This window comes from Heptranchias perlo, chromosome 20, assembly GCF_035084215.1.
Source record: "Heptranchias perlo isolate sHepPer1 chromosome 20, sHepPer1.hap1, whole genome shotgun sequence".
NCBI lineage: Eukaryota > Metazoa > Chordata > Chondrichthyes > Hexanchiformes > Hexanchidae > Heptranchias > Heptranchias perlo.
Window position 1 is genome coordinate 42,839,582 of NC_090344.1, and position 18,295 is coordinate 42,857,876.

An 18,295-nucleotide genomic window follows, 5' to 3' on the forward strand; every position below is an offset into this window, starting at 1 on the left:
CTACATTACAACAGTGACTACACTTCAAAAGTACTTAATTGGTTGTAAAGCGCTTTGGGATGTCCTGAGGTCATGAAAGGCGCTATATAAATACAGATTTTTTTTTCTTTCGTTACCATGTAATACCATGAATGTATCCATTGCTTAGATTTTGGAGGTTCTGTGCTTTACAGACAACTGTGGTTTAGAAGCATTAATAGCTGGTGATGTATGCACAGTACTTCATCCCACTACATGACAAATGCTCTTAAGATGGTACTACCGCATGTGAGTGAAAATTCGGAAAGACTCACAGGTTAAGAGAGTTTCATTGCAGAGGAGTTATTTAACAATAGCTGTATGATTGCAAGATTCTGTTTTTAGCTTTCCTCTTGATAGTTGAAGCTTCATTACCGGTGTTATTTCATTGATAAATCTATCATGTGTGTCAGAAAAGCTTGAAAGATTACATACTGGGGTTTACCAGCAACACCTTAGGGATGTCTGAAACAAAATTAGTTTATCCTACTTCTTGGAGTCTTGTTTTGTGGTTGCAGTGGGTGTGAAAATTTCACAGCTCTGTGACAGAGAAAGAGAGAGAAGGAGGGAGAGCAAGAATAAGAGAAAAAGAGAGTGAGAGAGAGAGAGAGAGAAAGAGAGAGATACTAAATTCCATTAGACATTGAATGCCTATGGGGGGAAGTACTAATACTGTGACTTGTACACTGTATTTTACTCACAAGCAATCATTATGGAGAAATTTGATGGTGCAACACATTTGGTATCCACGATGAGCATCAACATTTTAAACTGACAGTCAGCATCCAAAAGGTTAACCTGTTTATTTTAAAAAGGTTTATGGCTCATTTCAACAACAGACAGAGGAATGTCATACAAACATGCCTATTCACCAACAATAATCCTTGAGCTACTTAAAACTAAAAATCCAGGTAATTCCCCACCTGGTGTCAGCAATCGTGAGCCAGTTTTGTCTTACGAATGTAGAATGCACTGCTGGTTGGGATTATTGTACGTATGTGTTATAAAAGGTTTCAGTTCAATGAAAGGTCCGATGTAACCTGGGGTTAGATTCCCAATATAAGGAACTGGATCCCATAAAAGTGTACTGAAGTCCCAATAACTGCTTTTACTTTCATATGTTTAAAATATCTGTAATCATTTCAAGATAAATTAATTTTTGCTTGAAATTAGAGTAGACTTCAAAATCCCATAAAATGCACCAAATAAATAAGTGGATTTATGTTTTTAATAGCCTGGGGGTTGAGCATCGTCCAGGTAGAGCACAGAAAGGAAAGCTTGATGGGATGGATTGCACGACAGTAACAGAATCCGCCTGAATTTCCTTGCATTGAAATGAATGGAAAGAAAATCTGGCAGGCTCTGTGAGGGATGTGCAATCCTCCCTTCCAGATTTTATTTTCTTACACTGTGCCCACGTGATGCTTAACGTCCTGAACTGTCAAAAATCAAAATTTTCTGTAGAAAATCAATCTTGTGCCTCCAGCACTTGCATCTCCCATCGGTAATTCTAAATCCACCATTCCTGCAAACTGAGCTTTGTGTACTTCAGTCTTTTCCCCTGCAATAAAAAAGGAATGCTTGATATCTGATGTCCCACTGCACTTTCAGTCAAACTCCTGGTAAACAGGCTGTTTTTGAGCTGTAATTTTTATACTAGTCAGTTCTTACTGCTGTTTCTGATTGCTGCGTATTATATGGTAGTACGAAACCAGGCAGTACGGTTAGCTAAGTCATGAGGGAAGTTTATGAAAATGTACAAACCCTTCCTTTATCAAGTTATTTATTCCTCCATTACCCTGGTCTCCAAGGAATACTGCCTGGAGGCCAAACCAGTGACTACTTCCAGGCCTCCATCAATAACTTTCAAACCAGTTGCCACATGGCGATAACATTCCCTCTAATTTTTTCTGCCTTTCCTGTTGGGAAACTTCTAGCCTCCTCACAACAGAAATGAGAAACCAAACATCAAGGGGGCATATCAACGATGCACCCACAAAAGTGAACTTTGCTACTTGCAGTCTGTCCTCTGCATCCCAACGCTGTGCTGTTGTGTCACTTCTAGACTATTCCTTGCATCTGAACACTTAGTGTGCCACCTGTAGACTCTCCCCTTAATCCCAAACTGTGCTGTATCATTTGTAGAATCTCCCCTTAATCCCGAACTGTGCTGTATCATTTGTAGAATCTCCCCTTAATCCCGAACTGTGCTGTATCATTTGTAGACTCTCCCCTGCAATCCAAATCCATGCTGTGCTACTTGAATGCTCTCTGCTCCCCAGCACTCTGCTGTGTCATTTGTTGACTCTTCCCTATATTCATAGTAATAGTGATTCATTTAAATGAGCTGACAGAGAACACAGTGTTGACGAGTTGAGAGTTGAACCGATGAGTCACTCCAACTGGAAAAGTGGATCTTGTGTCATTCCTAAAAGAACAAATGGGAGTAAACACTGAATGAAAGTGTTTGAAAGGTGATTGTATTGCGTTATTTATTATTGGAAATTTTCTTTGTGTTCATCTTAGTTATCTCTGTAGCACTTGTAATAAAGAATAATATGACTGTGGATGAAAGGTGTTCGGCAAGCAACATATATCTATATGGCACCTGGCCAATGTGACCTTGACTGCTTTGTCTCCCCTTCATGAGTTCACACCAAATAAACATGGTCAGAAAGCTGGTGATGTCAGTTCCTGGGAAAGCCACTGCGAATCGGGTGAAATGCTTTGTTTATATTTTGAACAGCAGAATGATTTGCTTCTTGTAGTAGATTGACTGTCCTGTACAGCTCCCCCAATGTACATGATGTAGAACACATTCAAAACTGTGTTCTTCAAATTTCTCATCCTCAGCATTGTTTTGGAGAATTAAGTAGGGCACATATTTCAACTTACTGGGTTCCTGAAATACACCATAAATCAAGAACCCTGTCATGTTATGATTTTGGTGTTGACATCATTCATTACTCAAAAGGTTTTTGGTTGCTGTAGGCTTCCTTTGACAACAAGTGCCGTATTTAAGAAACCTAACTGAAGCTGATACCATCAATTTAAAAGTACTATCTTCTGACACCAAGTCCATCATATTCAATTTGTTTTATTATTGAGAAATGTAGATGAAGGGCCAAGGCCCACATTGCACGACAGCCTCAAGTTTGAAAAGAGTCGGAAGTAAAAAAAGAAAATAGTGATTAGGAATCTGTAGACTGTCGGAGGAAGGGAAGAGTAGGAGGAAGGGAAGGGTAAGAGTTAAGGAGTCACACAGTTTGAGGTCCTGGGAGAGAATGAGTAGGAGATTGCACAATGAGTCTTGATTTCACCACTGTGAATGCAGGGGGGAGAAAAGTGTAGGATGGCTAATTTGGAAGTTAGGAGGAACCATAGGAAAAGCAGAGGAGCAATGATTCTAGCAGTGTTGATGAAGAAAGAGAAAGTTATGATCTGTAAATCGTCTAATTTCTTTACTCTCATACTTAGCTACACCGTGCATCAAAGCAATCAGCCCCAGTGAAGGATGGACTACTGGGGGTGCCATGGTTATCATTATCGGGGACAACTTTTTCGATGGACTCCAAGTTCTATTTGGCACCATGCTTGTTTGGAGTGAGGTAGGTTACCATTGGAGCAGCAATTTTTTGTATGCTACCAAATTTTGGCAGAGTGAGATAGAAGTCAATAGAAAGGAAAATCTGGAAGGGTGAATAAAGGGTGTCGGAGGAAGTTGAAAATTACCCCAGTATTCCTATTAATGGCCTACAATTCTGTTTTGAGTCCCATTATCCTAACTCATGGTACAGTTATACCTTCATCAGGACTTTCAAAGACCGTTAAAGGTGGCAAGCTAGGCAATAACTGGGCTCCCTGATGAATCGATTGGAAAAGCCACTGCCTGGTGTAGAACTGAGCCACGCAGATCAAGGGAATCCCAGCTCTATGCTGAGTTAGCTGAAATCAGCTAGAACAGCACGAATGGAGCTGCAGTTGATTGCGGTAGATTGGGTAGATGAAAAAAAGTTAGCCAGGGTTCCCACTCCTGATTGCTGATCAGCAACCCCTGCTGGAAAATGAGCGTGTGTGGACATCAGGGGAGAATAAGACTGGGCCCAACTTGATGCATCTCACTGCCAAATAGCCAGCTGATACTCACTCCCCAGGCTCACACAAGAAAAATAGCCCATTAGGTGAGGTACATGGGACTGTACCCCAGTGAAAATCAGGGGAGATGGGGAAAATATTTTAATAAAGCAATGGAATAATTTTCTATTCTATCACGGAAGTGGAAATTGAAAATCAGCAGTGCCTAACTTGGCACACGGTCATGAAGATTATCGAAGAAAAAAGGCCTGAAAAGAAACCAGGTTGAGAGAAATCAGTCTGTTGAAGGGGGAAAAAATGAAAGGGGATATTAATAAGAAAAATAAATTTAAAGTAGAATCCTTTTTAATTGCAGTGAATGTTTCTCATCTAATCTGTAATGATTAACACAAGAGTATAGATAGCTTCACACACACTAAAGTCGGATTTCAGGAGAACTGGGGGTGGGCTATGGATAGCATAGTCAGGTCTGTAATGCCATATTCATACCCAAACACTTGGCCCTTCTCATGCCTTTCAGCTGATAACTCCCCATGCCATCCGAGTGCAGACTCCTCCTCGACACATTCCAGGAGTCGTGGAAGTCACACTGTCCTACAAGTCCAAACAGTTTTGCAAAGGTGCTCCTGGAAGATTCATCTACACAGGTGGGTGACTTCTTGATATGTTGAAAGGACTTTCACAAAACGGTCAAAGAATTGGGTGGTACGGTGGGATGAATGCCTATACGACTGGAGTAATGCATGAGAATCTCCTCTGTCTGCTGGCTGTAAGGGTAGTCTCAATCCAGTTGCCCTGCAACCCCAAAACTACCCTTAATTCAGCACCAATGGCCATTAAATTGACAATAACACTCAAAAAACACAGGTGTGGGAAATTGAGAAATGCCACAATAGTGCAATAGGGGATTGCTTTTCTGGGATTAGGGCTGGAGCACAATGGTGAGAGTAGAGGGAGCTTTATTCTGCTTCATATGTGCTATATTTGATTGAGGAGTGCTTGATGACCATACTGGGTGTCTGAAATCTAAGATGAATTCCTAATTCTGACATTTTTATGCAAAATGCAGAGGTACTTCCACCACCATTCCTCTCACCGACATCAGTGAATGGGCCGTACAAACTTTTGTATATAAGCAAATGTAAAACTACATCAATCAAGGCTAAAAAAGCCATTGGCATTCGAATCATGGGCTATAAATGTCAAAATGCATGGAACCACAGCGCATCCAATACAAAATGTGTTACAGTATTACACTTCTCAAATAAAAACAGAAGGTCAGGGCGCTTTGTCTCCTTGTGTTGCTCTCCCCCTTTTACTTTTCAGTCTCCATTGTATAATAAGGAAATGCAACTGCGAGAGGTGCCAGCCAATGGGGCCGATCGCCAAAAGAATTCCACATTAAAAAATAAGGGAGGAAAAATAGAACTGGAAACTTGACAGCTTGGGAACCGACCTTTTAACAGATTGTAAATATGTTGGGCAGGATCCCGCGACCACCTCGAAACCTGGCTCATTTGAACCCGACGGCACATTGAGAGATCCACATTTCCGTGCATGTGTAATGCATTTCCCAAGTGTCACGGTGTTTACACCAGACGGTGCAGCCATCCGACGGACAGTCACCTGTGCGGCAGCTGACGGAGGCCCGCCCCCGCGATGCTGGATGAGAGCAGTCCCGCGCAACACCTGACAGAGGCGCGCCTGCATGTGACCCAAGAGGAACAGATCACCTGACACTGAACCCGCTGAAATGTGAAAGCACCGACAGATCCGAGAGGAAAAGACAACGGGGCGCGCGAACACAGTGCGATAGGAATAAGGGCACGTTTTATATTGCAGTGGCAGTGTGCTCTGAATTCGCCCTGTTTATGGTGTGAATGGATTCAGAGCACCATTTGCAACACCGAAACAACTGAATGTGGTGCAAAGCTGTACGTGTGGAGGTTGGGGGAAAAAAATTCACAACATGACTGCGACAGACTTTCCCCGAACAGACATCCATTACTCTCAACCATAAAAAAATGGCAGCCAGCAGCATCAAGCACCATTCTTGGAAATCCAGCTCGTAAGAAGTGTTCACAGCCTCTGGGGGACAAGCACCACCTTGCTTATATTACACCAATTTCTTTTGAAGAGAGGTGGAAAGGGAGCCACAAGCGTAATGTCTCTGTGCACATGTCTTTTATTGAGACTTAATAGTAGTGATTAAACACAGAGGCTGTAAGTTGTGGCACTTTTACTCTGCTTTTCTGCACTCAGTTGGTTTTATCATTTCTCTGTGTATTTAAGGAAAGTAGAAATAGATAACAACAGCTTGCATTTATATAATGCCTTTAACATAGTAAAACATCCCAAGACATTTCACAGGAGTGTTATCACACAGAATTTGACAACGAGCCACATAAGGAGATATTAGGACAGGTGACCAAAAGCTTGGTCAAAGAGGTAGATTTTAAGGAGTGTCTTAAAGGAGGAGAGAGAGGCGGAGAGGTGTAGAGAGGAAATTCCAGAGCTTAGGGCTTAGGCAGCACAAGGCATTGCCGCCAATGGTGGAGCGATGAGAATCGGGGATGCGCAAGGCCAGAATTGGAGTAGCACAGAGATATTGGAGGGTTGTAGGACTGGAGGAGGTTAGAGATAGGGAGGGGGTGAGGCCATGCAGGGATTTGAAAACAAGGATAACAATTTTGAAATTGAGGCGTTGCCGGACCGGGAGCCAAGGTAGGTCAGCAAGCACAGGGGTGATGGATGAACGAGACTTGGTGCAAGTTAGGATACGGACAGCAGAGGTTTGCATGAGCTCAAGTCGACGGAGGGTGCAAGGTGGGAGGCCGGCCTAGAGAACATTGGAATAGTCGAGTCTGGAACCTATGTACCAACTGTACCATCCCAGAACACTTTCAGAGCAATATCACCAACAAGTTGGAGGTAAAGCAAGCACATAGAGAGTGATAGAAATGGGAAGAGACAAACACAGAGAATGAGGCATAGATTGAAAGAGTGCAACAGCAAGAGACAGAACAGAGACAAGGAAATAAAAACAGCAAAGTCTCGATGGTAAATAAAACTCTCAAGGTGCCAACAAAAGAGAAACAGAAACTGAGGAGCAGTCTATTATAAACAGCAAGTGACTGAAAGTGAGAGGAAAAAGGCACAGGGATGGAAACAATACTGGGATCGCTGTGGGAACAAGTCCAATTCTCAGGATAATGTTGAGGCTTTCTCAGGCTCAATCGTGTATGGATTAGTTGACTTTCTTCCAGTTGAAATTTGCATTATTAAAGTCCTAAAGCAAACCTTAACACTCCCTATGGAGGATTAAGTGATGCTAAGTATAGTATTGACTATATTCACTGAGCTGCTCTCAGTCCAATTCCCCAGTGAACACATCAGCTTGTCAAATATTTAACTTCATGCCATCCTGTAGTTATTAAATAAAACGTAATATAAATATGACAAGAAATTCAGATACACTTTCTATTTAATTTGATGAGGGGGATGTCACAATGAAAGGTGCAGAACCCATTGATTTTTACAGTTTAACCTTTGGTGTGCCATGGGAGTTTACCCATCAAAATGCACTTTCCTCCAGTGGGCATCTCTGACAGGTTTACCCGTCTGTCTGCACCCTTCCCTTTAACCCAAGAACCTAAAGAATAAACGCTGCGCAATGAACGTTCAGGGATTTCTACACTTAACGTGATCAGCACACACAACGAGTATTTGATAGCCAGTAGGAGTCCTGCAACATCACTTCAGCAAAAATGTCACAATACAGCAACGAGTCTGGAAATTGGCAACGAAAGACCTGATAGACGTTTCTTCTACAATCTTAGCATTTGGAGGCTCTGAGGATTTGGTGCAGAAACATAAAACGGGGTTTCAACATTTCACATTATATTATTGTCAGCGTAAATGTTGGTAGTCAAATTCAGAGCAAAAAATGTAGGATTGGGCCTAGTTGTTGTGGGCTGACTTGGATCATCTTATAGAACGTTAGAAAATGACTTTCATTTATATAATACTCCTCATGTAAAAGAAGATGTCAGAACACTTTGCAAAGTAGAGACACCAGCAGGAATGTATTGGCAGTGATGTTAGAGAAGAGAAAGGGATCAAAGATACAAAGAGATGTGTTTAAAAGCATTTGAAGGCAGGTTGAAGGAAAAAGTGGCTTAGGAAAAGTAATCCACAAGACAGGGTATAGCGACTGATTGATCAACCTCCGATGGTAGAGCAGAGCAAGCATAGAACAAGCAACAAAATGGACTCAGAGGAGCAGAGGTGTACGCAGGGATACAGGGGTGTAGAAGATCACTCATGTAAAGTGGAGTGAGGCTATGGAGGAATGGAAGTTCCCCATCAGACAACACATTGCATCACAGTAGACCTACAACAATGGCTTTGTCTTTATTACGTTGTGAGTATAGGCACATCTTACTATTACATCATGAGGGCCTAACAAAGCAATGCGTCAACACGGTCAGAGAAAGCAACAAACGTTACCTCAGGTTCTATTAGGCCTCTTCATCAATGAGGACAGGAACATGTTATCCTGATGGGCGAACAGTCACACACAAGCTGCAAATGTGAAATACACTGCACATAGTCACTACTATTAAAGGTGGTTGTCCTGCATTACTCCAGCAAGATACCAAGGAGTGAAAAGTCACTCAACAACATGCAGCATCTGTTGCAGATGTCTTAATATCCAAGGGATCCCAAAGGCGAATTCACAGAACAAGGCGGCCATAGTCCACCTCTAGCTGCCCAGGATTACTTCAGCTCAGTGGCACACGCTGACCAATTCCTTCCTTTTTCTATTTTAGTTGTGCTTTCCAGCCAGCCCAAACACAAGGAAAGCAGCTCCCATCAACGGAGGTAAACCAGCAACCAAAGTTAACCCTTAAACAACTAGATCATTCCAATAGAACCATGTGAACCCCTCAATTCAATTTCAACCTACGACTCATACTGTACCTATATATAAATCATCTACTTCCTCGACAATGGCCGTGCAAGTATTTCCAAGTCAGGAAAAGTACAGGTTTGATGCAGAGTAAAGCTGTTTCTGTTTTACCCCATCAAGCCCTGCCAGGTTAGGTACATCACAGCTAAGATACAGAGTTAAGTCCCCTCTAAACTGTTCCATTAAGTATTCCCAGGTTAGGTACAGCATGGGTTAGATACATAGCAAAGCTCCCTCTATTCTTCCCCATAAAACCCTTGCAGGTCAGGTACAGCACAGGTTACATACAGAGTAAAACTCCCTCTACAATGTCCTTTCAAATACTCTGAGGCCAGGTACAACACAGGTTAGATGCAGAATAAAACTCCCTCTACAATGTCCCTTCAAATACTCAGATGCCAGGTACAGCACAGGTTAGATGCAGAGCAAGGCTTCCTCTGGCTGACAAGGTGACTTAACTCAAAGCTCAGAAAATCACTCCTACTTTATTACATTTTCTCCTTTTACCAACTTTCATTGCTGGCTCTCTACATTAGATTGCCAACGCTGCCAAATTTCATGTCGGGCTTTTTATATCCATCAGAAAGGGAAGGCTTTCATCTTATCTGGGTTGGTTTTAAACCTGGGTTCTGATGATGAAAGGTCAGTCTCTAGTCCTGATAGTTCCTTTACTTTCCTGCAGAGAGACAGCCCACTCCATTTACTCTGATTTCCTCAGTCTCTGCAAATTTGAATACATCTGAAAATATCTTCTCAAAGCAACCTAAGGAGCTGTTGGCACAGAGGAAAGCAGTCACATAAGAGCCATAGAGGAAGTGAGTGGACTGCTGCCAAGGATATAGAATGCTGCCTGAAATAACATATTGGCTATTATCTCTGCTGTCAGTTTCCCAATACTGTCAGCTTGGCTCAGTTGGTAGCAGTCTAATCTCTGAATCAGAAAGTTATAGGTTCAAGCCCCACTCTAAGGCTCGTGTGGAGCATAAACACCAGCACAGACCAGTTAGGCCAAATGGCTATAGACTCTATGTACTGTAATTCTTCACAGAACTAACACAGGTAGAAAACCACAATTCCCTGCATGCTTCAGTCTGTGCATGTGTACTGTAGAGCAAACTCCCAGTATGCATCAGTATTATTGCAGGTAATCTGTACAGTATAACGTGAAGTTTGAGGACACAAGCTAGAGCAGGATTATTAGTTTTTTTTCCAAAAGCAAAGCATGAGAAGCAGAGACAGAGGAAGACATAGAGGGAAAGAGACAGAAACAGATTCAGATAAATACAAAGTGAAAGAGCAGAGAACAAAACAGTGTGATAGAGAACAAAAATCAGAAAGAGAGAAGAATCTTGTTATTTTGTAATGAATATTAAATGGCAGCTGCTTTATTTGTTTTTGCTGAAAACAATGATTGTTCATATAAACATCATTAAAGTAGCTGTAGTATTCTTTAATCTACCTGCAATGAGTAAAGAAACACTATTTACTTACTAGCAACCAGTCAAGTACACACTTACTTCATTCTCTCAGTGGAATACTCTTACAAGCTTCTTTCCAAATTCTTTCACTGAAGATGTGTACTTCTCCATTTCCACATTCCAGTGCCCCCACCTCACACCCTGCCCTTACAACAGAGCAATTTTTGACTCACCATGAGCAATGCCATTGGCTGTCTGCTAAGTTATTTATAAATAGTTGATGACTGGGAAGCAACTTTGTAATGAGGACTGGCATAAGAGCTACGATAAGATGAAAGTTGGATGAATGCCAGGAAGATCCCATGTTCACTCATTGGTCTGTGGTGAATTAGCTGAAATTAGCCAGGAAGCAGTAAGGGTGATTCAATTGGTCTCAACAATCTTGGGTTATGGAGTGGGAAATAAATTTGGGTTACTCTTCCTGATCACACTCTGGCAACCACTGCTGGAAAGTTGACCTGTTCAGACGTCAGGTAAGGGCAGGATCGGGTTCTGCTGTGATACCTGAACAGATGCATAGCCTGCTGTCATTCACCGTCATGGCTCACACATGAAGAATGGCCGTTTGTGTGAGGAACTGGCAGACTGCCGGCAACTGGGAAACTGTACCCCAGCACGAGTTAGTGCCTTCAGAAGAGGAGGCCAGAAAACAAGGGAGAAAAATGGCAGGAATAAGAAAACACAAAAGCTGCTTTGAGCACAGTAAGAACTGAATGCTTAAGCTCCACAATCAATCAATCCTATCAGGTTGCTAAGAAACAGTTTCCTGATCTTTTCTTTCTGGGAGCTGGGGGCAGGAAGGCAGGGCTAAGAAGCAGGTCTCCGACTCTCCACACATTCCTCAGCCAGCCACGGGCTGACTCTGGGTCTCAGAAGGGGTTAAATACAGTTACCCATTCCAGCTCTCTAATTTCCCACTGGAGTGTAGCTGCAATTGTGTTGCTGAGCTCCATCTGTGAGCTGTATGTCGCTGAGGCAGTAATTTATTAGGACAATGGACCCAAGGAGCAGAACAGCACTAAACCCTCCCCCCTCCTCCCCTCACCTCCAGCGCCACATGCTTGTGCTCTGGGGAGCCCTTTATCACCGCAAGCTCTCCTGCAAGTATCCCAAACAGGATGATGAACATTCTCTGATGATGTAATTGCCACTGGCATTTCCTCCCGCTGGTGAATTATTAAATTACTTGCAAGGATATATTTCTCAGTAACATTAAAATCGCCACCTAGAGAATTGTTGGAAATTGTTAGCAAGCTCTTAATGAATAGAGTCTTCCCTTACTTGGCTTTTCGTTCATCTTCTTTCTGAAGTTGGTGCAACTTTTTGGCTGCATGCAAAGTGCTTCAGTGCTCCAATATCTACAGGAAGTCCCAGTTTATACAGGAAACAGGCAATCTACAGGACAACGAACAAGAAAATGGGAGAAGGTTCAGTCATTGATTTTGTATTCTTAATATGTTGAACGGCTGGAATAATTTTAAAACTAGGACAGCCCCGGAGTCTGGGCTGATAATGACAGTGTGGGCAGAAAGATCTCAGGTTGCAACACGGTTCTGTGCTGATTTAGCTGATCTCATCCAGAATATAGCTTTACCACATTTGGCTTCACCAACTCTGGGCTGGGAATGGAAAATGAACCATAGTTCCTATTCAATAACTCCTGCTGGAAGGTGAATGTGAGGATGTTGCGTGATCAGGATTGGTCTTGGTTATGTTGCTGTTCCTGTTTAATAGCCTGCCATCACTCACTCGCTCCAGGTCATACATTATCAATGGCTTCTTAGTTGAAGTACCAGAGAACTGTTGGCACCTGTGGAACTGCACCCCAGCAAGAGTCAGTGCCTTCAGAAGAGGAGAGAAAACTGTAGAAAGGGAAACACAAACAACAACTTGGATTTGTAAAGCATCTTTAACATATAATAAAACCTGCTTCACATCTGAGACAATGGACTGAGTGGAAGTGGGAGAATTTGGCATCAACCAAAAGCATGGCAGAAAAGGCGTGGAGGAAAATAGCAAAGTGATGGACTTCAGACAGTAAGATCTACATGATTGGAAACTCTGCCCCAAATGATGATAAAAAAAAGGAAGAATTGGAATTCATATAGCGCCTTTCACATCCTCAGGATGTCTCAAATTATGTCACAGCCAATGAAAGTGTAGCCACTGTTTTTGTCTCGGCAAACGCAATTTGCTCACTGCAAAGCCCCACAAACAGTAATAAGATAAATGAAAGCTAATCTGTTTTTGGTATGAGTTGAGGAACAAATGTTGACCAGGACACCAGGAGAACTCTCCTGCTCTTCTTTGAATAGTGTCATGGGATCTTTTATGTCCACCTAAACAGGCAGGCAGAGTTTCAGCTTAATGGCTCATCTGAAAGATGGGACTTGCTCAGCACTAACTGAAGAGTCAGCCTAGATGGTCCTGCAGTGGACCCACTGGCAAGACTCAGAGGCAAGAATGCTGCGACTGAGCTAAGCTTTCAAATGAGGACTGGTAGGGTTCAGGGTGATAACTCATTCTGCCAGGAACATGCAGTTGGATTTGTGGCTTTTTCAGTTACCTGTGTGTATATATTAATGCTCTTTAGTGACTGCTAAACGTACATGGAACAATTTTGGGTGTTTAGGACTTCTGGGTATCAGCCAGACTAGCCATGTTATGAACACTCCTAGTTAAACCAAGAGATGTGTTCTTAAGACACTGAAAAGAGAAGAGAGTAATTTCCTGTAGATATTTGTATCTGCTCTGAATATTGTTGTTTGGTGAATGAAGTGGATTTTCTATTGCCAGTTAGATTGCAGGAACAGTAAAGCTGAAGCGGGGGCCCGTGATTAATGAATGCCACTTCCCCTGTTTTCACTTGTGGCGTGCCACCAGTCCCTAATGAGCCCATTGGTGTGTCACTAGGATGGAGACACGTGCCTTGTGTTGCCTCTGATGGAAGTTTCCAACCCATGCAGGGTTCAGGTTGTTTATGTTGTTTGGTGCTGACAAAGTAATGAAGCTAATTATAAAAGCCTCCTTTGAGCTCTAAACTCCTGGCTGCAGTTACTACAGACAGATTTAAAGGTACATGGGAAATTTAAACCGGACCATTATAGCCCAAGTAATCCTCCAGTGTGGCAATGGATTGTATAGCTAGCCAGATTTACAGGACACAGACTACAAGAGGGTCTCTGGTGGATGAAGCTAAGACAGAGGGCCCACCCTCACCATGCTGCAGTCCTTGTTTCTTTTCCAGTTTTCTCCCCATCCCTCTTCAAGGTGCTGACAGGTGCTGAAATATGGTTTCACAGGTGTCAGTAGCCCTATGGCTCAAGAGGCCATTCTTCACAGTGAGTCCTTATAGGTTATTTGACCATGGAGGGCATCACAGCCAAGCACAATCCTGTCCTCAACCAACATCCAGAACTCACACTTGAAACTGGGATTTGTCGACAGCAATCAGGGCAGGAAGCCTCACTGATTTTCTCCTCCTCACCAGCCCAAAGGCACTGAGGCCATTTATATCACCGTTATTGGCTGAGATCAACTAACTCAACACAGCCTGCAGATTGAACCTGGGACTTTTCTGTTCTGTATAGCTGTTCTGTGTGGCCGGTACCACATGAACCACTGGGCCTGACCAAGAAAACCCTGTTCAACAATCACACTGGTTTTTTTGATGGAATTTTTGAAGAGATCTTATAGGATTCAATGGGATAAATGGTAAAACATGATTAGACTTTAAAAACAATTGTTACTTATAGAATCTAATAAGTATCTATAGATTCATTTAAAATTTAATTAGGAGGACTTTTTAAAGCCTTTTATGGCTGAATTTTGTTCTCAGGGCAGTTACAACATGGTTAGATACAGAGTAAAGCTCCTTCTACACTGTCCCATCAAACACTCCCAGGTCAGGTACAGCACGGGTTAGACACAAAGTAAAGCTCCCTCAACATTGCCTTAACAATGTGCCCATCAGGTCCCTCAGCCCCAACCTTGGAAGAGTACCACTAACTGCACCAATGTGACATTTTTCTGCTCATTTGCCATGATGTGGGCTTTCTGAGCGAGACTACTATTTACTATAAAATTAGGGGCAGCTTTGAGCTGTGTGCCTATACTCACTAGGGATTGGGCTGAGACTGCCTAAAGTCATTTCATATAGGACCCTTACAGCCAGCAAACAGCGAAAACTTTCATCCCAACAGTCTGGGATACTCTTCTAGTTCCAGTTAGATCGAGCAGGAGGAGGTATTGGCGGTTTTAGCAGGCCTAAAAATGGATAAATCCCCAGGCCCGGACGAAATGTATCCCAGGCTACTGTGTGAGGCAAAGGAGGAGATTGCGGGGGCTCTTAACACATATATTCAGAACCTCTCTGGCCACAGGGGATGTGCCAGAGGACTGGACAACCGCTAATGTAGTACCATTATTCAAGAAGGGGAGTAGGGAAAAACCAGGGAACTACAGGCCAGTGAGCCTAACATCAGTGGTAGGAAAATTATTGGAAAAAATTCTGAAGGACAAAATTAGTCTCCACTTGGAGAAGCAAGGATTAATCAGGGATAGTCAACATGGCTTTGTCAAGGGAAGATCATGTCTGACTAATTTGATTGAATTTTTTGAGGGGGTGACTAGGCGTGTGGATGAGGGTAACGCAGTGGATGTGGTATACATGGATTTCAGTAAGGCCTTCGATAAAGTTCCCCACAGGAGACTGGTCAAGAAGGTACGAGCCCATGGAATCCAGGGTGCCTTGGCACTTTGGATACAAAACTGGCTTAGTGGCAGAAGGCAGAGGGTGATGGTCGAAGGTTGTTTTTGTGACTGGAAGCCTGTGGCCAGTGGGGTACCACAGGGATCGGTGCTGGGTCCCTTGCTGTTTGTGGTCTACATTAATGACTTGGATATGAATGTAAAAGGTATGATCAGTAAGTTCGCTGATGATACAAAAATTGGTAGGGTGGTAAATAGCGAGGAGGATAGCCTCAGTCTGCAGGACGATATAGATGGGTTGGTCAGATGGGCAGAACAGTGGCAAATGGAATTTAACCCAGAAAAGTGCGAGGTGATGCACTTTGGAGGGACTAACAAGGCAAGGGAATACACAATGAATGGGAGGACCCTAGGCAAGACAGAGGGTCAGAGGGATCTTGGTGTGCAAGTTCACAGATCCCTGAAGGCGGCGGAACAGGTAGATAAGGTGGTAAAGAAGGCATATGGGATACTTGCCTTTATTAGCCGAGGCATAGAATATAAGAGCAAGGAGGTTATGATGGAGCTGTATAAAACACTGGTTAGGCCACAGCTGGAGTACTGTGTGCAGTTCTGGTCGCCACACTACAGGAAGGATGTGATCGCTTTGGAGAGGGTGCAGAGGAGATTCACCAGGATGTTACCAGGGCTGGAGCGCTTCAGCTATGAAGTGAGACTGGGAAGATTGGGTTTGTTTTCCTTGGAGCAGAGGAGGCTGAGGGGGAACATGATTGAGGTGTACAAAATTATGAGGGGCACAGATAGGATGGATACTAAGGAGCTTTTTCCCTTCGTTGAGGGTTCTATAACAAGGGGACATAGATTCAAGGTAAAAGGCGGGAGGTTTAGAGGGGATTTGAGAAAGAACTTTTTCACCCAGAGGGTGGTTGGAGTCTGGAACTCACTGCCTGAAAGGGTTGTGGAGGTAGGAACCCTCACAACATTCAAGAAGCATTTGGATGAGCACTTGAAATGCCATAGCATACAAGGCTACGGACCAAATGCTGGAATATGGGATTAGAGTAGACAGGGCTTGATGGCCGGCGCGGACACGATGGGCCGAAGGGCCTCTATCCGTGCTGTATAACTCTATGACAGTTTCAGGTGTATTCTAAGATTGATGTACATTGTTGGGGCAGAGTAAAGGAAGATTTATTCAGGATCTGTTATATTTCACCTGGGAGTGCTTGGCAGGGCAATGTAGTGGGTGCTTTACTCTGCATCTAACCCATGCTGTATCTGACGTGGGAATGCTGTTGCTGACACTGGGTGGCTGAAATAGAAAGTGCTGTGTTCCCAGCACTAACATCCCACACCTTGATGAGCACAAAAATTTCAAGAAAATGAATGGTACAAATGCTAAAACTACCAAGGTATTTGGTAGATTTTGGTAATGTCAGTTCAATGGTCAAGTGTTGCTTCTTATCGTTGTTCTATTACATTGTGTACACACTGCACACCAAAGTGCTTTACTGGGTTCTGACTGAGGTAACAGTTTAAATTGTTAGTTACTTTGCAGTCTGACCAGTACTTCTGATAGAATGCTATAAGTGTGTCAGTCACTCAATGTTATTCTGGTAAAGGCTTGTGCATCCCCCTTCTCTCTGTCTTGGTAAATCTAACATTCCAATCTCTTTGGACAGTTTGCTTATCCATCAACTGGAGCACCTTAAGCTTTTGGGATGGAGAGGGGACTGAGTCTTGTTCCAGCAGAACTCACTATAAAGTTCTTGTGGTGCATCGTGGCACACTAAATCTGTAACTTGCATTCCTCAACTCTGAACTTTCCTATCTGGATCTTCCCAAGCTTCAGTGTGCCACCTTAATGTTCTTACTCTTCCTATGAGTGAAATTAAGATTCATCCCCTAACCAGTACCAATCACTAGTTCTTGATTTACTTCATCTTCTTTCTGACTCTTTTTAATGATGATGTCCTGCACTGTGGGTCTTTTGCCTTCTCAGTTAAAAAAAACACGAGAGATTAATGTTCTGATGCACAGTGTATAATATCATTCAGTGTTGCAGGAGCTAAAATGATTAATTTCTCACTTGGTTCTACAGCCCTGAATGAGCCTACAATAGACTATGGATTCCAGAGGCTGCAGAAGGTCATTCCCAGGCACCCAGGTGACCCAGAAAGACTAGCAAAGGTTAGTATAACCACTTTTTTCACTCCATGCAGAATTAAATGAGTACATACACTCAATATGATTAACACACTTATTTTACATTCAAATCTGGTCCAACCATTGTCGACACACACAGGCCTGAGAAGCCTCAAAGGCTGAATGTGAAAAATTTCCAACATGTCATTTATTTTTTGCCTCAGTTCACTACCCTCCTCTCCTGAAAGCTGTGACATATGTGGAATACGGTTTCAGGGAGTCATCCTTTACACGGGAATCCAGACAGTGAGCAGCGGAAGGCTATTTGACCATGAAGGGGCACCACAAGCCCGATCTTGTCCTTACATGATGTCCATACAGGCACAAATTTCTGCAGGGGCTCACTGGATAGCAATTAGGAGCTGGAAACCTGGCTGTTTTCTTTTTCCACCCTAGTCCAAGGGTGCCGAGGCCAACTGTAGCAATCCAGCTGCTGCCTCGGCTGAAATCAGCTAACACCTCACGCCAAAGATGATACCTGGGACCTCCTCGGCTGTACGGTGCAGCACTACATTGGGTGGTCCCATGACCAGCTAAGCTATCCTGGGATCCTAAAGGGTGAATAGTTTGATTGAGGTGAACCTCCTTGATGAGAGACGTCTGACGCTGGTTCAGTATCTCCCCAAGGCGTCAATGGCAATATTAGCAAATAGTTGTGTGAGGAGTCACTGTGGGAAGCCACGTTGTCTTGCTCCTGTTGGAATATTTTGCTTTGCCAACACTCCTGCCTCTTCCAACTGCTGTACTCTGACAGTGCAAGTGTCATGGACAGCATCACTCCTACTGGGTGGGACAAACTAGGAGAGATTTGACACAG

General features: G+C 43.2%; 1 protein-coding gene across 4 annotated transcripts in view; it reads left to right on the forward strand.

The window, feature by feature from the left end:
• Positions 1 to 18,295, forward strand: part of LOC137335746 (transcription factor COE2) — a 208,694-nt gene that overhangs the window by 161,453 nt on the left and 28,946 nt on the right. For all 4 annotated transcript variants that reach the window (XM_068001077.1, XM_068001076.1, XM_068001078.1 and 1 more), the window contains 3 exons: positions 3,496 to 3,626; positions 4,634 to 4,760; positions 17,375 to 17,463. In XM_068001077.1, coding sequence (XP_067857178.1) covers positions 3,496 to 3,626; positions 4,634 to 4,760; positions 17,375 to 17,463 — 347 coding nt within the window. The remainder of the gene's footprint in view (positions 1 to 3,495; positions 3,627 to 4,633; positions 4,761 to 17,374; positions 17,464 to 18,295) is intronic.